General features: G+C 41.0%; 1 protein-coding gene across 1 annotated transcript; it reads right to left on the bottom strand.

Moving 5' to 3' along the window:
- Positions 1–572: 572 nt before the first annotated feature.
- On the bottom strand, positions 573–24,895 carry LOC145439056 (tyrosine-protein kinase Fyn-like). The gene is made up of 11 exons (XM_080316524.1): positions 24,629–24,895; positions 20,672–20,783; positions 18,434–18,529; positions 16,938–17,041; positions 14,403–14,555; positions 10,012–10,170; positions 6,017–6,150; positions 5,226–5,348; positions 4,074–4,359; positions 1,286–1,431; positions 573–1,226 (listed from the first exon to the last, which is right to left on the bottom strand). The coding sequence occupies exons 1-11, from the start codon at positions 24,717–24,719 to the stop codon at positions 1,170–1,172; spliced, it is 1,461 nt and encodes a 486-aa protein (XP_080172650.1). The 5' UTR covers positions 24,720–24,895; the 3' UTR covers positions 573–1,169.

The following is a 24,895-nucleotide window of genomic DNA, read 5'->3' as shown; positions in this document are numbered from 1 at the left end:
TTCCGCCACATGCCACCGCATTTTGTCGCTTGCCTTCCATACTCTCTGCTTTACTTTTCATTCAGTATGCATGCCTCTTTTTTACATCGCCTAGGTCCAGGTGGGTGTCTGATTTCAAACACTACCGCCAAGTCGTTTCGACACCTTCCTATCTTTTCATTTTATCGCAGTTTTGGGGCGTTGTGAAATGATGAAAATAATAATAAAGTGATACTGATACTGAGTATGCCTGTGGAACATTTAAAAGTCAGTGATGAATAACTGCCTTGCCACAATACTGTCTCATGCAACGCGTCGGAATCGACCGCTAAGCTAACGGATAAGGCAAACTTAATTCGCATATCGCCGCTAGTAAATAATATGGAGGAGGTATGTATTAGAATTGGTATACAAACCACGCGCCACTGAATGAATATAAAGCTTAGCAGGATCCACTGTGCAGGAAGTGTTTAGTTGACTGGCACGAAACTGATGAGTCAGCTTGAATTTGAAACTCCTCTTGTTTCTGTACAATTGTGTTCCGACACTGTGACATGACTAACCTTGTATTGGCAGCGAGACAAAACAGCCTATACCCTCCACGATTCCATTCATACACTATAAGTATGGAATAACACCAACATAAAGTGTCAGGTACTTAAATATAAGCTTCTACATATTCCCGCTATGGGATACACAAGTCGTATAAATCATATCAAATAGAATGCAAAAATAGAATCGTAAAACACACAATCTAATATCATAGCGGTAGATTTCTCGGTATCCATCGAGCAACGCTTTCGCCTGTGACTTATCTTTTTCCGCTGTAAAATACGACTTACCCACCAGTCACCATGTATCGAATACGAACGGAAAAACCTTATTGCGATGACAAGACATTTGTGACTTGATTGAATCACAGAGTATTGCGACTTGGACCGGCCAACGGTTACCCTCGTAATACGTTGATCGCCAAACATACTCTTGCACAACCACATCTACCATCCCCGTTGTTATGAACTTTCATTTATTCCGTCGCAAAGCCGCAACCGAAAATTGTTTGACGCTTACATCCGTCACTGATATCACGTTCGTCAGTGGAGAAATTAAGCATATACTGTATAAAAGTCAACATAGATACGTTGAATTTGTCGCGATACTGGCAGGACACTTGTATATTTGGTATACTCTCACTGCTTTTGGGGCTCAATGTAATTGTAGGCACCTGTCCGATCTTCGAAATATTCCTGTCGTGGAAGGAAGATGCAGTAAGATCTTATCCAGGACGTGTGGAAAAGCTCTCTACCTTTAATGACTGGAATGTCGGCCTGTCCTCGGGCTCCTGTTCCCAGCACTGTCGCATTATGCGGTACATGTCTTCGTCACATTTGGGTGGTCTTGGCATTCTATAACCAGCGTTTAAGGCTGGCTCGACGTCCGGGTTCGTCATCCCTGTGCAGTGTGCATAGACGAATGCGGTAAGTTATTGTCGACAGAGGAGTTCAAACGAAACGGACATTCTTTTTTTTGCTGTACCCAAGTAGATTTCGTGTGCTGGTACTACTTACTCAATTGGCCTTCAACTTCAACTCCTAATTGGCGGTGTTTAGGCAAACCTACATACATTTTACGCGACCGATTTTGAAAAGCAGAAAATAGTTTTGGGTTGAGTCAGCATCCTATAAATGAGTTGAATTATTATAAAACCGAGTGAAATTAACCCCTGCATCACTATATCTGAACATATTGTCGAAGATTGCATACATGTAGTTTGATTAGTCATTTTACGACGATTCATCTTGCATTTTATGGGAAGCGAGTCGCGCAGTTGGTTACGCGCCAGCGTCACGACACCAATGGCAGTGGTTCGAATCTCTGTTCGGACTAACTACTATGTGTCGGAGATTCTATGGGCTCCTCATCGCCTCATGCTAAGCAGTGACTTAAAAAGCCCAACGACAGTGAGCCGAGCTATAATTCGGCAGCAACAGAACCGATGAACTGCTGAAGCGGGCCTAAGAGTGTTCAAGTAACAAAGTACATAGACCAGAAGAAATGAAATGCATTGAATCGTTGAATTATCATGTCGTGGAGCGTAAAGCCTTAATCAGGCTACAAGCACCACTGTTGTTGTTGTAATAATAATAATAATAACAAGCTTGCATTTTATAATCTAGCCAACTCCGATTAACTGAACAGATTATGCGATCCCGTAACCAAATCTACTTTTTTATATATACTTGATTAGTTTTCATGCCCTCATTTTATATGTACTTGAAGTAGTTATGACATGTCTTGAAAATCAGTACCTCTTCTTCCAAATGATTAGAAATTTTTGTCATTACTAATACTTCTACTTAGGTTGCAACGCTATCAAATTTGATGACATCTGGTTATCGGTTGTGAGCACCACTGTTGTTCATGCATTGTTTGTATACGCCACGATAAACGATTTTCGTAAATTAATCTGTCGTTAGCTGGCGCGCATGAATCTTTTTTTATGACAAAACCATATGCTACATCAGTGGTTCCCAACCTTTTTCGACCCATCGCCCCCTTTTCAAGCTCAACACCGATCATCGCCCCCCAAATTTTGTGTACCGAAAATTGAGCATACAAACTATAATCACCCACGTTGGTAACCACTGTGCTACATCATCATATCGTATCGTCATTTCAGCCCTGTATGAGGCCCACACCATAGTGCCGGTGCCGCTATCTAGTTTTATTTCGAAAGCCTACGTCATTTATTTCATATTGCAAGCTCGCATTTCCGGTAATGAGCAATCCCACTATATATTTCCCAGTAAGATGTCTGAAAAGGGGTCAATAAATCTAGGCACCAAAATACGCGTAGCCCGGATGAAAATTTGGAGGGTGTCCGTTTTTTTAACAATGTGACGTTGCAGGTTCATCGTGCCGCAATGTATCTAAATGACCGCACAATGTTGTGGTGTGGTGTACGCTAATTTTGTAGCGTCATTTGTAATTTACAGCTTATGCATTCTATAATTCAAGTATCGACATATATAGTTTCGAGTGCTTTTATTTATTAATTGAATAGTACTAAAGTCCCGATCGGTAATAAATCGGAAATAAAATTCATTCTCCCCAAGGTTGCAACATGCTTGCATCATAATAAGTTCGTGTTTTCGAATTAGGAAAGCTGAATGTATTTTTTCTATTCCAAAAAAAAGACCGATTTTGTCACTATATCAAGCTTCTGGATTCTGCTCCAAGAACCGCTTGATTTAACACCGCGTCCAGAACCGGTAAATTTAGGTTCTCGGACAATGCTTCCAGGACAATCAATTTTCTGAGAGACAATGGGCTTCACTGTTTTGTCAGATCTCATTAAAACTAAATAGCTGAATGTATTTCTAGATCAGTGGCTCCCAACCGGTGGGGAATTCCCCTCCAGTGGGGAATAGACCCATTTGTTAAACACCATATGCAGGACAGTCTACATATTTACAGATACACATGCGCAATTACCGTTGCCAGTTAACTGCTCTGGAATGTGTGTATCGAAACTTATATTGCGTGTTGTTCACAAAAATTCATTTTTAACTCCGGATAACCAATGATGGCGTCGCAAAGCATACAGCACGACCAGTATGGCGTGAATAAGGCTACCGCTAAATTTTAAGGGTTACCAGTATAGGTTAACAATACGTTTTAAGTTGCAGTTATAAGCGATTGTCTTGCGTACTGGTGTGGCTGTGTGACTTTATGTACTCAAAAAAGCAAATGGCTGCTCCGTTATGACAAAAGTTTTGGGTAGTGGGGAATGAAGGCTCGGAATAAATCTGAAGTGAGGAATGAAGCCAAAAAGGTTTGGAACCACTGTTCTAGATCGTGCAGGGCCACAGATTTAAACAATGTTGTAAAGTCCTTCAATTGCATGCAAACATTGAACGGAGTTGGTCCGGAATGACCAAATTAGCTAAATATGTCATTAAAACCCAAATCAAATATGTTATTGTGTTTGGCAGGCTATCAACAGAGAAATTGCCGATTTGTATGTCTACAACAAAGCCGCAACCTTTAACATACATTTACATTAATACAGACTCAAGTTTCTTGTTCCTTACCAGGGTACGGAATGCCACCTTTCGTCACGATTTCGGTGAGCAATATTCCGAAACTCCAGACGTCGGACTTGATAGAGAAGGACATATAGGTCAAGCCTTCCGGCGCGGTCCATTTCACCGGGAACTGAGAGTCCATCGCGGCGTTGTAGATGTCGTCTTCCAGAATCCGCGATAATCCAAAGTCCGATACCTTGTAGACGCAGTTTTCTCCCACTAGTACGTTGCAAGCTCTGATGTCACGGTGGATGTAATTGTTCTTTTCTATGTAGGCGAGGCCAGCAGCTATCTGTAAGATGAAGATGTATTACTTAAACATCGTCAAGCGTTCCAACGTACGATCGATCGTACGTGGCAGCCTCATGGATATCATCACTACAGGATTCGCTCGGGTATGATACCCAGGGAGTGCGAAAGGACAACCATATCCTAGGCATACTTAAGGTTTGAAATGGTATCGGCAAACCAGAGAGGGTAAATAACTCTCATTTGAGAAGCCCTCTGCTGGATCGACCCACTTCCTCTACTTCCTCATCTGGTTACATTTATTACGCTACTTCCACCTCTCTTTATATAGTTTTTGGACCCAAACTACGGACTGACTTTTTACATTGGATCTTCTGTTAAGTAGAAGATAGTAGAACGTAGTTCGTATCTCTTTCATGGGCAAAATGCCCATGATAATCTGGCGATGCAGACTCGGTATGACGGTAACATATTTTAAACTCGAAAACTCCACCCATACCTTTATCACCATTTGTCCTACCGTGTTAGTAGCTTAGTACCGAAGATGTATTCTGCAATTTTACAATCTGTTACTGGAGATTAGTCAGCATAAGCCTGCGACGACTCGACCTAATATAATCCATCTAACGACTTACTTAAGGCTTTTTACTTCTACTTGAAGTAGTTTAACTATGCCTTGAAAGTCTCGACTTCTATACTCGCAGTTTATTTATGTTGTGACTTCCACCTGGCAAGCTGACTATAGAGCGCGGTCTGTGCGGTGAATAACTATCGCTACGTTCCCAATATTAATCCTTAACCAGGGTATTGGGTACATCTTAAAGCTACGAAAATTTTGATAGCGTTTTCAACATGGTCATTGACTCGATAATATTCAAGCCACTGCACTATATTGCGTGGTGTTTTTACCTGAGCTGCCATGTCATAGTGGTCGGCCTGTGTGCTCTTTCTGCCTGCACCCTTTCTCAAATAATGGTGAAGATTTCCCAAACTCATGTATTCAGTCACTATCAATATAGGTTCTTCAGATACCTGGAAGTATACAAACATGGATAAATATTACTGTTAGTTCTGCAGTATGTATTTGTAACTAATTTTAGGTAGTTTTCGGTTTTGTTCTCGCTATTTGCTAAAAAGTTACTAAACCATCATGAAAAATGAATGTTGGGTATCCCACCTTCATATTTTTTATTTTGGACTTATATGATCATGAATTCGTAATTATTTACATTACACATTGAAGGCTTCTGAGTTTCCTTTGTCGGACCGAAGTTATGTTTAAGCATATTCTAATACAACTCTGATGTAGAGTGGATTACAATGGGTCATCTTATGCATGAAACATGAAACGTGCATAAATTTGAATGGTGCTCGCGAGAATGCACAGCTCATTGGAATTGCGGTGCATGGAGGAGATGATCAACATGTGATTTTTGGCCAAACGTAGAAAGTTGCAAAAGTGATGGAGTGATCTCATATGTAAAGTTATCATTTCGTTTTCCATAGACAGTTGGTCAGATCAGGAGATTTGGCAGTTGAAATATTTGTATTCGAATTTATCCCGTAAGTAGGCCTACTACAGTTACGTTAGGAGAAGCGTTCGTGCAATACTGTAGACAAGATTGGTCGTATAGTTAGATAGATAGTTGAAGTTATAGTTGGATTTTGAGTAGTTGCGTGATTTGTAACATTCTACTTACGACAGCTCGTAATTGTAGAAGGTTTTGATGTTTCAAGTGTCTCATGATGTTCGCCTCCTCGATGAACGCCAACGGTGCCATCTTGCCTGGGGTTAATTGCTTGATCGCGACGTCAATAGTGCGGTTCCATTTACCTGAAACACACAGATACTTGAAGGAAGGGACGAATGACCCCTATGGATAAGATGTGGCAGACCATCTAACCCAGTGGTTCCCAACCTTTTTCGGCTCATCGCCCCCTTTTGAAGCTCCACACCGATCATCGCCCCCCAAATATTGGGAAACTAAAAACAGCACTTCGTCAGCCCCAAAAACATTGGTCTTTGGCCCCATAAGTTGATAAACCAAACCGCAGACCCCCCTCAGCCAGTGGGCCTTTTGTCGCTACATATCAGCTATACCCGATTTCATGTACTGTTTGGTGAGTCACCGTATGTCGCCGAAACGCGCGAAGCGCGATAAATTTATACAGCTCCTGTTTGAATCGGTCAATATGGTCGGGAATTGCATATATATCGCTATCAATTTTTTATCCTCTTTCTGCTCGCGTAATCAGATTTACCGGTAGAGCTGAGTGTGGTGTATTGGAAAAAGTAGGACCTCTAAATAATAATTAAACATCTTCGGTCGGAATCGTTGTCATATTGACTTCGTTACATGATGCTATTTCGTGACCTCCTATATCTGCTATGTCAGAAGACATGGAAATCGTTAAAACGTACCATACTAAAAGACGCACATGATTTCAAATTGGTATTTCCGTACTGGCAAATAATTTTTTCCTTGCGGGATGGCATTTGTCCGGTAGGATTAAGGTCGCCAGGACAGGAACATTCGACGCCAGCCATTGAGGCGCCTATGGACAATTAAACATATATGTATATCGAAGTTTCCTGTCAGCACAAGGGCATTCCTTTTCGGCCAAGGCCTTCTCGCTGCTGATCGTTCTGGCACACTTCTCGGAGTCGCATGTTATATGGCCTCTAACTTCATATGTATTGGCACGTCGTGGCGCAGTAATGATCGACGCCGAAGTCTCCCATTTCCATAAATCATGCGTATTATTGTTGGGTGATGGGTACCCCAAAATCAAGATATATGATATTATTAAATCGCGCGCAGCGCGAAAAATTTCTGAAAAAGTTGCATGAATTTATAAAAGATTACTGTAGAATTATTGTTAATTCACGAAATAATTCTGGCCCCCCTCGAGTTCGGGCCCCCACCCCAAATTGAGGAGTTTGGAATGCGGTAGTTACGCTCCCGACTCCAATATAGCCGTTTTAACGCGCCATCGCCCCTATCGCCCCCTTCGTTGCTTTCGCCCCCTATCGCCCCCCTCGTCCGTTTTCGCCCCCCTATCGCCCCCTTCGTTATTTTCGCCCCCCTAGACTGCCAAATCTACCCCTGGGGGGCGATATCGCCCACGTTGGGAACCACTGATCTAACCAATGAGTAATTTTAGCCTCGCACACGTGTCCCACACACAGAGGTGGTTCGCAACGAATTACTTACACTTTTTCGCAGCTCTGAATTAGGCTTACTTACTCACTTATTCCCCTTTTACTTAGACCGTTTTAGGTAAAACTATGTACCTTTTACAATTTGGATTTTGAAAAGTAGAAAGTAGGTTGGGATAAGTTATATCGCTTCAATGAGAGAAATTGTCATAAGAGCCGCGTGAAATAGTCATTGTGAATATATGTTCCAAGACTAATCTTCCAACTTACAACGACCTATATATAATAGAATATATGGTCATCGAAACACACACATCATCATCATCACCTACATATAGTAATAAAAAGATAAACATGTAAAATATGAGGCATGTACACTTGCACACGGATTGAAAAATACAGGAAGAAAGCATAAATGGGACGAACAATGGCAATTAAAACGCGTGTATCGGCACAGGCCAAATCAATATGCCACAATATTGATCAGGTAATATCTACGCCAGGGCTAGTATTGCTAGTATTAATATTTCGGTATCCGTGACGTGTCAGAAATATCCGTGCTAAAAGGTAAACGTGAATGGAAATCTCCTTTCGTCGTCTCGCGTGAATAACGAAACCTGTTATCATTAGGAACACATTTTGGGAATGTATATTGTGTACACTGTAAACATGCAGAGTAAACTCTTGACAACGCCAAAATACGTACAAATCTTTGATTGTGTAAGTAATGTATATTACCATCGCAGTCGTTCGTTAGCAATCCCGCAAATATAAAGTAACCTATATGCCGTGGGCAAAGCTCGTGCAGAAGAGGTCGCATTAATTAGATTTTGTGGTTTTCAAATACCTAATTTATAATAATACCCACTACCCCGTCATGCTTATAGCCTACTTATGGCGGAAACTCACCGTAATTTAAAATGGCGACGAAACGGAAACACATATGTACTAATACACATATAATTTGCAATGTCCTAGTTTTTTAAATGCAACAGAATATTCTGTTTTTAAGTCCTAATGCTACAGTGTTCGGAATTGCAGCAATACCTCATCTCACAGTCAATGCGGGCTATCAATAACACTGGTCAACTCATATCTTTAGGCAGACAAAGTAAGAGTGGTTTTGGGGGTTCTGAAGGGCACTGATTCCGAATATGAACTTAGTTTTTTCGAATTGGCTCTTGTTGCGGAGATAACCCATGGGGCTATTTAGACCAAAATATCCCATTTTCGGGGTAATGACTAGATATAAAATTGGCTTAGTCGTACTATAAAGTTAAGAAATTCAATCTACTTTTTATTTTTACACACAGAAGACTATTTTATATCAAAATACAGCAACAGCACTGTATTTAGGGGTAATAGATTTATCATAGCTACAGACTTTCACGGATAACATGTACATAAATTTACTCCAGTCATGTACGTAAGTATTTGCCTATATACTCAAATAACGTGGCATTAATTCAATCAGTTTTATACCAACCACATATTGTAAATTTGAAATAATCAGTTGGAATACAATATTATTGATATATTTTAAATCGAAATTGATTTTGTACGATTTTCGCCTGTAAGCTATTTAGTGCAGGTTCTCTAAAGGTTCCGGCAATGGTCTAACATAATATGTTCAATGGTTCATCTCATCTGCCCTTGTATCTTTCTTTTGTTGTTCTGATGTCTTGCTAATCGACAAGATGATCAAGATATATATCAAGATGACTGAACAGGAAGTGAACTTTTATGCTCATGTTTGTTCCAAGTTTTCGATATGCAGATACGAATTTTCGGACCAACTGTTTGTAGTTGGGTGCTTTGTGATCAGCTAAAAAGTTTTATTTACTACATCTTAGGAGAAATTACATGCTATGAGCTAATCCTAATGTGAAATTGGAATCTTTCATCGGCCTTCGAATATACCAGATACCAGATTTAAGTTTCTCGTTTGATAGGGTTACTAGGTATACCCACTTTGTTGACTCAGTGGAAAATTATTCATTTACCAGTCAAAAGAAATGAGACACGTATGAGTATTGTATAGTTAAGCCTTTCAAGGACAAATTTTATAGTCTTATACTCCTCTTTAATATTGGTAGAATGACCAATTGATACAGGAAAATATGAATTTCCGTTGTACAGAAGTACAATTTTTAGGCTTGACAAACTGCTTTTTTGACAAACAAATATTGCGTATCATGCCATGTTGATATTGATAGAATGACTGAGAATGACATGAGGGTTCTTCATAGTCAATTAGCCATTTATGCGCAGTATAAAATTAGAAAAACTACAATTTTCTTCCTACCAAGTGAAATATTTAAGGGTAAATACAGTAATTTTGGGCTTTTTTAGGGGTATAAATATCTTCTGAGAGAGAGCCAATCCGACAAAACTAATGTGATATTCGTAATCAGCAACCTCAAAAACCCCTAAAACGGCTCTCAGATGTTCTGCCTAAAAATTTTTTTTTCATTTTGTTGACCAGTGTAATACGTGACTAACCCCACGGTAGCTTGTAGCTACCATTGTAGTTACCTTTCCATACTTCCCCGAAGGAACCTTTTCCGATTGGCTCTAAAAACGTTATGGATTCCCTGGAAACTTCGAATATATTCTTCGGTATTCTCGGCTTGGAAGGCTCTGGCGTGGTGGAACAGGGCTCCATCAACTGACAACAAATCCCATCTGGAGTTTCTGCGTCGACGGATATAGAATTAGTTGGCTGGGAATCCTAGATATAGTTTGGGGGCGCCTTTTAACCATCCATAGGTGTGTTACGCGGTTACTAATGTAACTGTTGACACCATATAGCCGCCTACTTTCAACTATAGTATGCTTTCGTTGCCGATTGTGAAAATATGAATTGTATACCATACACAGTGAATGCAATCGGTCAGGCGATACATAAAGTTAGGTAATATTATAAACCAATATCGGTATTGATATACGAACCAACATCGGTATCGACCATGATTTCAACATGAGATAGATGAATCATAATAACATCAATCTACCGTTAGTATTTTGCAACGTCTCTTTGAATACGGGCCACAGAGTTGGTCAAAGTACGCAGCATTAGCACTCAAATAGAAGTACAAGTAATGTCATATTTACTACTCCACACTATAGTAGAGTAGACGTAGCAACTTCCGATAGATGTCAAAACAAAGTCAAGTTGATTAGAAAATGAAGTGAAAACCACTAGGGATGGTGTGAACTAGGGACGGTGTGAACGTGAGGTTCACGTTCGCGTTCTGTGTGTGAGCCTCGGATATTTAGAGGTTCACGTTCACAAACGAACCTTGGTAGGTTCTGCACTGTGAACTTTTTTATATATTGCTATATTCACTTCAATTTAACATCTTTGATTGAAATTTATTGCATTTCAACTGCGAGCTACTCAATCAGACTTGTACAAACTAAACATTTAGTTGGTTGACGGTCAACTAACTAACAGTTTTTTGAGTAGTTCTAGTTCTAGTTGTAGTTGCGGATTTTGAAAATTGCGTAGTTCTAGTTCAGTGGTTCTTAACCTTGCCACCAGCGCCCCCCAGGGGGCGCTGGCGATCTTGAAGGGGGGCGGAAACGCTCAGGGGGCGATATGGGGGGCGTTGGGCTCAGGGGGGCGGTATGGGGGGCGCTGGAGAAAAATGGCTTCGCAGTAGATGATGTGGTGATAGGACATATCCTTAATGAGTATTCAGAGCAAATTAACACCGAAAACGTCGATACATATAGCCTTCAAAATACATATAGGTTTAATTGTCCATGGGCGCCTAAATGACTGACACCGAATGTTCCTGTCTTGGCAATCAGAACCCCAGAAGACGAATTCCATCTGGCAGGGAAAAATTATATGTCAGTAAAGAAATATCAACCTGAAATCGTGTGCGTCTTTTAGTTTAGTACGATTGGGCGACAGGGATATTCCTGCTGGGCGATATCCCCGTTGAGCGATTCTATATTTTTTGATATTGCAGACAGGGGGTCAGGAAATAACATTATGCAACGAAGTCATACCAACGGGTTCGCCCGCCCGAATATGTTTAATTATTAGTAACGGGCCCTACAGTTTCCAAGAAACCTCACAATGTTAGCTTTAAGTTTTGATTAGTCTGCGCACACTCAACGACTCACTGCGCTGACCCTTGGACAACAGTGCGTAACGACTTAAAAAAGGTAATAACTCCGGATTTGTTGTGCGCAACGTAGATTTTCTGTGTGCAGAGACCGTGTCAGTACTGCGCACGTGCGCAGCTTAGAGGGAACATTGCACCTCACTCAGCTCTACCGGTAAATGCGTTTACGTGAGCAGAGAGAGGATAAAAATTGATCTCAATTTACATGCAATTCCCGGTGATATTGACCAATTCAATCATTAATTAGTGAATTTTTTCGCACTTCGCGCGAATAGACGAGAATAGCTGCCTCAGTAAATGGACACCCAATGTAGATACCTAATAGGCTATCAGCAAATAGCGGACAGCCTAATGGGGGTCTGGGAGTGAAGTCCTCCGGAAGTTTGGTTTATCACCCGATGGGGCCCAAGACCAACGTTTTTAGTTTGGGGGGGGGCTGACGAAGTGCTGTTACGGCCCTGGTAACGAATAATTGTACTTTCGAGCACGCCCGAATATGTTTAATTAATAATTACGTGCCCTTTATTTTCCTATACAACAGCTCACTCAGTGCTACTGGTAAATCTGATTACGTGGGCTGAGAGGATAAAAAGTTTATATAGCGACTTATATATGTAATTACCACCTATTCATTCATGCATTATGGAAAATTTTGGTACTTAGGGCGACCAGGCCACACAAACTTTGCTGACCATCAAAATCACGATATGGGGTTCGTGGGGGCGAAGCCCTCAGAAGTTCGGTTTATCACGCTATGGGTGCGCAAGGCAATCGTTTTTAGGGGGGTTAACGAAGTGCTGGTACGGCCCTCCCTCTTACTCATTGTCTTTATTACATTCCTTACAATATGAAGTTGGGGGGGGGCGCTGGAGCACGATAATTTTTGAAAGGGGGCGCTGGAAGAAAAAAGGTTAAGAACCACTGTTCTAGTTCTAGTTCTAGTTGCGGATTTTGAAAATTCCGTAGTTCTAGTTCTAGTTGTAGTTGCAGATTTTGAAAATTCAGTAGTTCTAGTTCTAGTTTTAGTTGCGCATTTCAAAAAAATATTAGTTGCCGAACAACTAGAAAACACTCGTGTGTCCAGCGTGATGAGAACTCTCCTCGCGTGACAAGTGAGGTTACTTAGGGTTATACTGATGTGATCATGAAAAAGGATCAAATGCTCATTGTTGGATCATAGTTAATACATTGATTATGCCGAGTTCACTGATAACTTTATTAAATTTACAACAAACGACAGTGCGTAGCGACACGCGAGACGCAATCTCCCGCTGAGGTTGTTTACTAATTGGAATGTGAACTAGTGATCTCCTGTTGTGCGCTGGCGATTATTATCTCGGAACTAAGCTGTCGCGTCTGTTAAACTGACGAGATTTGATTCGTGATGATGATGCCGACCACGCCTGCCCAGTGCCCAGGCACATAGAGAAGACGATCTGGATTCGCCCAAGGTATCTTTACAAAGGAAATTGCAGAAATTGCCTGGGTCGTCTTCTCCTGGCTCTCCAACGCACAAGAAACCGAGACTCTCATTCTTCAACTTTCTACCTCCAAGTCAGTGTCGTCCGCTTGAAGTTAAATCCGGCCCGTCTGAGGTGAAAAAGTATGCCAGGGAAGAGCGACTACCCCTGGGTCAGAATGTGCAGAACTGTTGGCGGAATATGACCGACTTGCCAGAATTACGGAACTTGACGAAAGATTTCCTTGGGATGACTGCGACATCTGCGCCCAGTGAAAGTGCTTTCTCGCATGCTGGGATTTTGTATTCCCCAAAGAAGGCAAAACTCAACGAAAAAACATTTTCGCGACTCATGTTTATTCGCTGCAATCAGCAACAGCTGCAGAGAATGGTTTAGTTTATCCTGTACTGATTACAGAATGGTTCTGTCGGTCTGATTTTTCAGTAATTTCATTGTACCGACGTTCATGTGGAAGGCTGGAACGCCGAATTCGAATAAAATAAAAATGAATGAGTTGTTTGAGAATTAAATCTAGTTAGTTGTGTTTTAGTCGGTTAGTTGCCGATATTTAAATTTCGTTAGTTCTAGTTCTAGTTCTAGTTGCGAGTTTTGAAAATTGGGTAGTTCTAGTTCTAGTTCTAGTTGCGGAATTTGAAAATTGGGTAGTTCTAGTTATAGTTATAGTTGCGAGTCTTAAAAATTGAGTAGTTCTAGTTCTAGTTATAGTTGCGCTTTTTGAAAATTCAGTAGTTTGTACAAGTCTGTACTCAATACATGAAGCTGGCAGCGTACAAAAAGATGGTCGAGGTGTATGCTCGTTTATAGTGTTGATTTTTTTACGCGGCATGCATTGAGTGGCTCGCAGTTGCAATGCAATAAATTTCAACCCAAGATGTTAAATGGAAGTGAAAATAGGAATATAGGAAAAAGGTTCACAGTGCAGAACCTACCAAGGTTCGTTTGTGAAGGTGAACCTTCAAATATCCGAGGTTCACACACAGAACCCGAACGCGAACCCCACGTTCACACCATCGCTAAAAACATCCAAAAAGTAGATTTGTTCGAGGTGTCGAGATATCTACATACGTAATTGCAAGTAGACTTGGCAGTAGTCTCATTATAAAATTTCTTGAGCATGCAGTGCGAGTATAGGCAAAACTTGCTTGAGTACTCCGAATAAGTACTTGGTTACTGACCACTGACCAGCTCTAGCTACTTCATGCTATTTATATCAGAAGTCTCTATTTCTTGCGTATGTAGCTCTCTTACTTTCACCGAAACGGAAGTAGCACTGCAAGAAATCTGTATAATGCCCCTTTGTACATACTTGAATAATAATTTACGAGGTCCGTCAGAGTATGAAATTCTACTCCTTCGTAAATAAAATACATTCCTTCCGCCGGCGAGCGCCTTATCAAATACGCCTTCACCGTTCTGCCCTCATGCAAGTTATGGTCCAGCACGCAAAGAGTGAAATCACCTGAAACGCATACAATTCAATCGGCAGCAGTCTGAAGTCGCAAATGATACGGACTGTACTTCTCTAATGAGCCTAAAATCCTATTATTGCTTATTGGTGAATAGTGCAATGTGCATAACACGGTATTGACGGGAATAATCGATGATTTAAGGCGACTGTAGTGTTGTAAGACGTTATGGACCTTCATATGATGTCAGCACGTGATGCGTCGTCAACAAGTTCATTGATATTTTTATCGGTGACCAGCTTTTATGGATGCACTGTACCAGAGGTGTGCGACCCGTGCGGATCAGATACAGCCCGCAGAGAGAGAAAATTTCTGGTCGCTAAGTCGTGTCAATTATGAATGGATTTCTAGTATAGCATGTAGGACAATACGTTTAAGCTAAGCTCGGGTGGGCTAAAATAAGGGGTAAAACACCACAATCTGTGTATTATGACTTTATGAATGAATATTTTTGTAAACAATTGTTCAATGACCTGCTGGATTGTTTTCGCGCCTTATACTTCCATACATACATACTTACATACATTGACCATGGGCCTCAAAACTACTAGCGCTGCTAATGGCTTTACTGCGTTATTTAGCCTACATCTGACCCACTTATGACATTGGTTGCGCAATGCGCATCTGTGCACTACGCACTACATATTTTAGTTTAGAGATGAAGTTTATTATATTAGATCATTTCTTCCTCTAGTAACATGATATGGCGGGTTGGTGTAGGTTTCGGTTACATTCATTCAGGCCCGAATCGCACAGTAGTTCAATTCTTTCAGTAATCAAAGTATTCCATTTCGTGGTATCGATTTCATATTTTTTATTTTGTATGTGCAAATGTGCGCCGTGTTTATCAATTAATTCTCACTTAAATCGCAGACCACGCAATTCTAGTGTTTACAAAATATGGAATAATCTATTTCACGGTGATAGCATGCAATGTGTAACGTGTCGCGATTCTATGGAATATTAACTGCAATATATACTACTTGGTTGTTGTTATTTTAAGTTTCAAGGTCTTTTGACTTTGGTCATTTTACACCAGGCCGATACTCCATCTTATTCTACTGCCACCCAACTTCGCTCTATGTTTGTGTAAGACACACATAGGCGAATCTGATGGCAAAGAGGAGCCGAGATCAGCCTCCAGCACCAGGGTGAAAATTATCGTGTCGATCTTGGTCAGTTCCTAATTAGAACCCAACGTTGCACCTATGGAGCGTAACGCTACACGAGGTGGGGAAGCGAGTGGCACAGTTGGTTAAGCACCATCGTCTCGACACCAATGGCAGCGCATCCCGGATCGGACCAACTTCTATGTGTCGGAAGTTTATCTGGGCTCCTCATCGCTAACCTCGCTGCCATTGCAGTGCATGAAAAGTCCAGAATGACGGTGAGCCGAGCCAAAAATCGGAAGCAAAGAAACAAGATTCGGACGCAAAAAAAACCAAGAAAGACCGATGGTTGAAGAGCGCGTGAACGGAAGTCATTCGAAAATCTGACGCAAAGACTGCGAAGACCTAATGAAATTACTGGGCGGGCGCGAATGACCGAATGAGTTGATAAGCGCCCACGTTGTGAAATAAACAAACATACATGCTATATTCCCATTTATTCAGTAGACCCTATGATTGAGCTCGCACAGTACCCAGGTTTCGTAATCAGTAACATTAAAGCTCAATGATGACAAATAAATCTTGCTTATATTCAAATGGTAAAGACCTCGTTAACAGTGTAAGATTCGCATCAAGCACGTCAACCAAATGACATACACCGCTTCCTATCGATATAGCAATGTGCAAAAATGATAACTTTTACTTTGCCAATTACACTTTGATGACTCTGATGAGTCTATTATTATCAGGCCTACCATATATTTCGCACCCAAAAAAATAGAGACATTTTTTTTCGGCAAGTAGAACGAATGTAGATTTTACTTTGATGATATATTTTACATTTCCTTGGTCGTCATTTCGTATTTATGACGCAACATCACGACAGTGATAGGTTCTGTTTCGTTGGTTCATTACTTCAATCGTTTCTTAACTTTGTCGCTTAATCGTCACGATACTGAAACACCATACAGTAGAAATGTGTATAGATGACTCAATGTGGAGTATTATTCAAACTGAACCCTCAAACTACGCTCGCAATAAAGTGCATTGAAGTGACATCAAAATAGCCATGTACCGCACAGGGCACACTGCGCTAGGTAGTAACAAAACAATATAACACGCTGGTAGTAGATAAAAGGTGGTAAACATGCGCTGGTATGAGCTTGATGAACAAACAGTTGTATTTAGCAGCAACTACATGGGCAGGACAGTGATGAAGTGTTTGAGTAAAAGGCTGCGTTATATAGCTGTTGCAATATCCCCTACCTTTATTCTGTTGACTTTCGCGAATAAGAAACGTCCCCTTGTTATTTGTTGCACGCAAGAGACGACGATTCGCTTCGTAGCGTCCAACGCATCCCGCAAACCACCTGCAACACACATAACGTGATATCGCCATCACAATATTTGCCTGCGATTTTCCTCGTCTATTGATTTTAACTAGGAGAGGAAAATTGGTACATATCGTTCTCTAAATACACGCTGTGTAAAAGATGTTTTACAATCATTGCGTCTTCGGTTTGGACCATCGTCGACCTTTTCCATAATATGAGAAAATGCTAAAATATATGAGGGTGGACAAAAGTGTGGGGAGGAGTGAAATGTTTCAGCAATGTCTTGACGTCACAAATCCATTGTGAAGTATTGGGCGCAGATTTAGAGTTGGAAATTTGAAGGGGGGTCTTTCGTCTCCCTGGCTACGTCGCTGTATAGGCCTACGTCTCGTGTTTGATGCTTTGACACCAAGTGCGGAGATCATAAAGGTAGATTGACTTAAGAGTCGGTCATCGCGTTCATCAGAATTTAACAACCAAGTATTAAGAGAACCGGTTGAACACTACGCATTAAGGCTTAATGATCAAGCTGATCTAGTTACACTTGTAATCTCATGATTTAGCAATCCTCAAAATAGCTGTACATGTACACTGTATAAAATTCCTACTCAGAAATATATCCGATTGTCAGCAATCTGACAATCAACGAATTATGCACGCACCATTGCAGAGTGTGTAATACTGATTTCTCACGACTTTTATTTTGCGATGACCGGTTACAATCGCAGTAATTCTACGGGTTACAATCGCAGTAGCGCACTACAGTCTGTCGTTTCATTCAATAACCCGATGTAATATGCAACAGGTAAGATCGCACATACTACAACTCGGGAAACCTGGGGTAAGCATCGCGGGTAAACTCATCCGACTTTGCGCACTACTATTCACAATTTTAATCGGCCGATAAGCATTTCCCCGGATCAGCTAACGTTATGCCTAGCTTTTTAATCACGTGAATAAAATTGAGTCTCTCACACACACACACACGCATTCTCTCTTTCTCTGTCTTTCTCTCTCTTTCTCTCCCTCCCTCTCTCTCCCTCTCCCTCCCTCTCCCTCTCCCTCTCCCTCTCCCTCTCCCTCTCCCTCTCCCCCTCTCCCTCTTCCCCTCTCCCTCCCCCTCTCCCCCTCCCCCTCTCCCTCCCTCCCTCCCTCCCTCCCTCTCTCGCCCTCCCTCTCTCTCCCTCTCTCTCTCTCCCCTCTCTCTCTCTCTCTCTCTTTCTCTTTCTCTCTCTCTCTCTCTCTCTCTCTCTCCACGATGTGGATCAATCCCAATAAGCAAGAATTGAGCAGCCCACATGCGTGCAAATAATCAAGCTCGTTACGAAGGCAACAAAACTAACATTTAAAATAGTAGCCATACTAGTAGCATAACAAAGCATGCAAGAAAAAAGTCAAAATAATTGAACTTTTCCCTCGTGTACCAACCTTTCAGATTCGTGATTGTTTATTGGTGTGATATAATTGGTTGGGGCGAGTCCCGATTCTTTGGTGCGTGTACATTTCACTCTCATCCATTCGTTGCTAGAAACAAAACGTCAATACTGTTACAGATAGCGTTTCCTGGGGTGATCAGGGGTTAGCGGTAAATGTGGTTTTTATTCGTGCATCAGCATATGTCAGAGTAAAACAGAACTCATTATCTTCCAAGGAAATAAGCCGGTTCCATAGGTTGGAAATCACTAACAGTTTTCTTTTTCATTTCATCGGGATGCGAAATAAACCGATTTGTCGCAGACAATATACAAGTTAATCCAAGTTTCAACAGGGTCGAGCAATTGCAACAGTGCAATCGTGCCAGAAACCTTGCAGTGTGTTAAGCAACGAAGACACGCATCCACAGTACTATAGAAATTTATTTATGCAGCTGGCGCGAAACGGGGAAAGTTAGATTTATGTTTGAGCTTCAGTTCCATTACGACGGTGGCTTTCTGACGCGAGGGATGCGGCCAAAAATTGTTATCACGTCATATATCGAGCGTAGTGCCACTTTAAATACTCCCAGTAATTTCAAGATTGGTTTGAATGTGATATTTTGAGAAAATTTGAAGACTATCGTGCTCTTCTCAGGGCAACATTAACATACAAGGTTACCAACCACTATTATGCTGTCTACAATGAACTGTTCGACCCATGTATATGTTTGTATATTCATATTCATACCGAGGATTGTCCAGTGGCGAAGCGTCCTATACTCAATTCACACTCATCAAAGGTCCTTATCTCAAACATATGCTGCCGGCATGTAATAAAAGCGTTTCGAAAATAACTGAGAGTAGGACTGGGCACAATGATTCGAGTAGTCTGAATCGAGTATTAATATTAATGATTCGAGTCGAGTAGTAAAAGACGATTTCTATCGAGTACAGTAATTATACGCTCCTCGCAACTAAAAGTTAATTTACTAACGAGAATTATAATTTAGATGCTATTTTTCTCTAAGGAAGCCTTGATTGGCCGTGTCACAGCATACGAGACATAGTACAAATCTTCGAACGTTACTGGAAATAACACATTTCCGAAGTCATCATCATTTCACAATATTGTCAAGAAGTGCAATGAAATCGGTATGGTCGAAAACGTACCAAAGTATCTTTAATGTGACGAATAACAGGCATTATATTCTTTGTGGTCGCTTAAAAGGTACATATTTGAAATTTCGCACAGTATATTCTGTTGTGGCGTCATAATAAGTGATACTAGAGTACTCGACTCGAAGCGTAATGCGTAATTCAGAATCAAATCACTCAGGTACTCGATTTTACCCAGCCCTAACTGAGAGGCTTATGTTGAAGTGGGAGCATATTTAGTATATTTATACAGTTCGGAATTGTTCAGAAAGTTAGATCAACAAACCCACAGCGAGAGTTGTGAGATATGTTAATCGCAAATCGGTCTTGTGTGAATTCAGGCTCCGAAATACAATATCTTGAAAAGGGAATTCGCAAGAATATCCAGCGAACATCGATATTTACTAGTCTTTCGGTTTGGAAGTTTACGAGGCCTGCCGTTAATCCCATTATGTTTAATAGCACCACATCATACTGTAAGATTGGATGTGAATGTGCGCACTGCGCAATGCGCATGCTCGAACTGGATTATTCACAATATGTGAAACAATTTCAACGATGTACTTGGGGACTGAGCCAAAGTACTTTGCGAGAGATAATCGCACAATGCACAATTGCACATTGCACATTGCACATGCAGTATAGCGCCACCAGTCCGTTATTGGAAATACTATTCCGGTATGATTTTCGTATTGGTCATATATAGCAAACCGTTTCTACGATTGGAAGCGATATAGCAAGCCCGCCGCGGTGATGCTCTCTGTGGATCAACGAGTCAATACGGCTAATGTGCTCCACGCAATTTTAAAACCAGGGATTACCGAAACAGCTAAGTTTATATATATATAGTACTACAATTTTTGTATATTTATTTTATTATACCTGATCCAAAAAGAGATTACGAATTCAAATACAATATAGGAGCCTGAGAAGAACGAAAATATTGCGTTTTCTGGTTCTAAAACTATTTGTGGCCTAACAATCTATCGCTCATGCTAATTCTCACTGGAGTTTTCACGCGTCGGTCTGCCGTTCTGATTAATCGATCACAATCATTTACTTTCCTATCTAAATTGATTTTGACGCGTGTACGTACGATTTTTCGATTACGATGAAGGTGTCTCCGGCCCTGAATGTCACTTGATCGTCGTCCCTTGCCACGTAATCGTAGAGGCCACGATGGGTTGGGAATTCCACATGGATGGGACCTGGAAGCGGACAGAATGAACTAAATTATAAATAAAGCATACGAGGAAACAAATCAGCAGGGCATTTGCGATCAGCCTTGCCTCAATAACCAGAGTTCAACATGGGGCCGAATTTTTGGAGGTAGCTCGCAAGCAATTTTTTCTGAGGTCGTAAATGTAATGTGATGACTTTCAGCAGTATATTATTATCCCAGGTACATATCTTATACTTAGATAACTGGCAGGGCTACGCAAACTTTTCGTAAAGGTTCGGGCTCACACCATCCGTACAAGCACTCGCAAAATGCTTGGAAGGAAACGAGAAGGCATCTACTGTGGTGGTATTTGATTGGAATATGCTAACATGCATTCATATGAAATTGACTGCATCGATTGCAGTCATTTGGAGCCCATAGGACATTTGGATAAGCAACGCCATGGCATTCTTGACAATAATTGTCTTTGGCTCTACTGCAGAAGAGGAGCTGACCATAGCCACGATTCTCGTTTCTCCGTCTTTTTGAGGGCGTGATACGAAAGCTGCACCAGAGCAGGACCGTAACGGCCATACCCAAACCCCCAATCCCTCCCCCTCCCCCTCCCCCCTCAACCCCCAACCCCCAGTTGAAGAGGCCCCAAGCTTCGAAGGGAGCCCGTTATTACTTCACAAAAAATCATATATAGTATAGACGAATATGTTTGAGTGTATATATTACGGATATTATGAATATCCTGTGGTATTGGAGAAATGATTCGTATATAGGAGGCAGGGTGGTCTTGAGCAACAAAGGTCCCCAGGAATTTGGTTGAATACCCTATGGGAACCAAGGACCATTGCATTGAAGGGGGCCTGACAAAGTGCTGTTTCGGTCCTGCGTTAGAGTCACACATTAAAGAACTATACGTGGATCAGAACTCCAAAAGTATATAGTAACATCTTGATTCTCAAAATTCGCAACTTCGCTAGACGCTGGTATCTCGTCATTTACACAGAAATGGAGCCTGCAGCTTTAATAGGCTCAAAACAAATACGCTGTAGAAATCCACAGGTGCAGGCCTGATTTCTATTTACCTCTCAGCAGGCAACAGCCGGACAGTATGTTATTTCTCGAAATGCATTTTATTGTTGACTGGCGTTTTATGAATAAGGAACGAGTCCTAAATTTCCTTGTATTGTTATCCATATGTGTGAAATGAGCGGATCTCACTAGCAATAGTTCGATATATAATAGCCGGTATTATTGAAGAATATGAGGAACTGACTCGCAGCTATATACCGAACGAAAGTAAAGTATCACAATCAAACATAGTAATAGCTTCGTTTTCATGACATCTTATGCACTCGCTTAGTCATGGTCATGGTCATGGTAATGCAGCGGTCGTTGATACGCAACCTTCATGTAAATTTAACATTGGCCTAAACACAAACCATAAAAATGCAAGAAGGATCCGGCTATAACCGCTAAATTGTTAATAGCGCCACAGAATCTTATCATTATAGTCTGGTTACGTGTTGCTCCTCTAGTTTTATGTATGAATGTCACTAATAAATGGCACGAAACTCCGTCAAAACGCTATACCTTCCATATGAAAAAATCTGAAATATATCAAGAGGATACTTCGAGAAGTAGAAATCTATCTCGTTGCTGACCACCTCTGCAATAGAGTGTTTGGATTGCATGAATGAATCAACGTATCCTTTGGTATCAATGAGCCCCCCTACGGCCCACACAGCTCATTATCAGCCTCCGCTCCGATTACCACATCAGCAACTAATGCAGCCCGTCTCACATCAGTGGAAACCTGGGTATTGACGAATTCGTTCAGTCTGCGTCGTTTAATATATATTTTCGAACGCCATTCCTACAACAGACAAGTGTAGTGCCGTGACAATAGGGTCATTAAACATTTCTCCGTTCTTATTGACCACAATCGAGGATATGGCATCGACATTTATACAAGGCAATCTTGCGTGAGGCGGGCTAATTACTTACAACTTATCATTCACTTCCGCGTGAGGTTTTTCAAATATTACATACCAATACATATAGCCTAAGTGATTTCCTTGGTCATCTTTCGGTACAAAGGTTTGGTATTGCCTATGATTTCACACTATAAACATAATCATCGCATTTAATGCTTTTTGTAACCAATATACTTTGACCGAGAACGTGGTGAGGTATGCTTACTTGCAAATGGACTTGGTGGGCTGTGTTCGCAAGTTCAGAGTTTGAAAAATTAATTCCAGACATCGTCAAGCTATTCTTAAATCTCCTCTTTCCAATAATATGAAACTATCGTGCTTGAAGCGTTTATGTGTTGGACGGTTCTTGATTTTTGCTGTGTCATCAGAAATAATGCACGTTTCTATTGACGAAACCTTTCGATAACAGTCTTTGAATAAGAGAGGGAACTCCCAAAGGAGCTTGCAGCTATACAAACTGTACTTGCATAGTGCTTACACATGGCGATATAATGCGACACAAATTGAGCATACTTTGCAAACTCTCATACAGTAGGTATATATCGCAGCAAGCTAATGAGCCGATATTTGGAAAAGCCCGTATATATGACGCTCCGCAGCCTAAAACTATAATGTGGAATTGATGACTCGTCGCGTCTCTGTGGTCACTTGGTCACCCTAGCAGTCGGCCATCATTATAAAGTACGCGCGACATGGTTGAACTACATGTGAACTATCTATGTCTTATTCGAGGGTGAAGTTTCGAATTTGCATCGAAGAGCCTGGTGGAAACACGATTATGAATACAAAATTGAGCCAAACCAAACAAGTCTTCAGTCCTGACTTCTGACAGTACCCTATCGTCGATACTATATACAATATACAATCAGTGACGTGCGGTCAGGGGCGGAAAGTCAGGCAGTGACTCACCTCTCTTTAGGGTGAGTAAGAAAAATTGTGACGCCTTCAATGATCATAACACCAATAATTGTGTGTATTTTCCATCGATGCTCAATGCTCATGAATGACTAATTTTGAAACATTGTGACTTACAAAATCACGAAATTTATGTATTTATTGTTCAAAAATATAGCGCCTAACTAGAAGTGAGGCACAGGTGAGGCAGAAACTGGCCAAGTTCAACCTGTAATGGAGCAATTCATCATAAAGAGCTCAGAAATTGTAATAACTGGTATTAATCGAAAGCTATTGTCGCCCTGATTCTGAAAATCAAAATATTAATATCGTCTGATCACCAGAACCCCATTAAAATAGCAAAGGAATGGGAAATTCGGGTTGGTTACGTGACGACAATGACCAGGTGACGCACAGATAGTTTGCCTCATTTACTATCAGCTAACGATGCGACAATCGCAGTGCCGGGAAATATTGCGCTATCGACTTCGCAAACCAACGATGTAGTATGGATCGTGTTGTTGCGACGGCCAACGATAGCATGGGGTGCAGACCAAATACATACTCCCTTACTGATACATCTGTTATGTATTTCCCATCCATACTTAAACTTATACATTTAATTGAAGGTATGTATAGTACTTTCTTGCGTAACCAGTGTGTGAAGAATTCTAATCTGACAATGAACAAGTATCTAACTGAATCAGCGACCATTTTGGGCTTAGATTTGTAAATTCGACACCAAACAGTTAGTGTCTCGCCAACCATGAACCTCACCACACGCATAGATCAGTTGATCCCACATTATCTGACGAATAACTCGTTCGTGAACTGATGTGATACTCAAAATTGCACCAAGTTTAACGAGACTATTAGCTAAGATAAAGTTCATCACCATTATATTGAAAGAAATTCAATTAATATTCATCATGACTGCATTTTGCCGACCACAGAGGAAGTCATATTGCAATATACGAAAGTATCTCACCAGAATAAGGGTTCGGTTTGCCTTTTATTTTCTTTCGAGATATGTCCTTTTCTCCATCTTTTGGATTCTCACAGCTTGGTTTTCCACCCATGTCTCCGCGTTCCCTATAGGATGTCTCAACACTATACTACCGTATCAACATCCGTCGCTTTAGTAATGCACCATCAAAATATACGATGATTCAGTTAATATTTAACGTTGCTCAAAGTACTGATCAGATTGCGTGACACGAAACGTGTTCACTGATCAGAGCTATGAAGAATGACG

The sequence above is a fragment of the Botryllus schlosseri genome, chromosome 5 (genome assembly GCF_051294905.1).
Source record: "Botryllus schlosseri isolate E-star chromosome 5, Bs_hap1, whole genome shotgun sequence".
NCBI lineage: Eukaryota > Metazoa > Chordata > Ascidiacea > Stolidobranchia > Styelidae > Botryllus > Botryllus schlosseri.
This window is presented reverse-complemented; position numbering and strand designations above follow the sequence as displayed.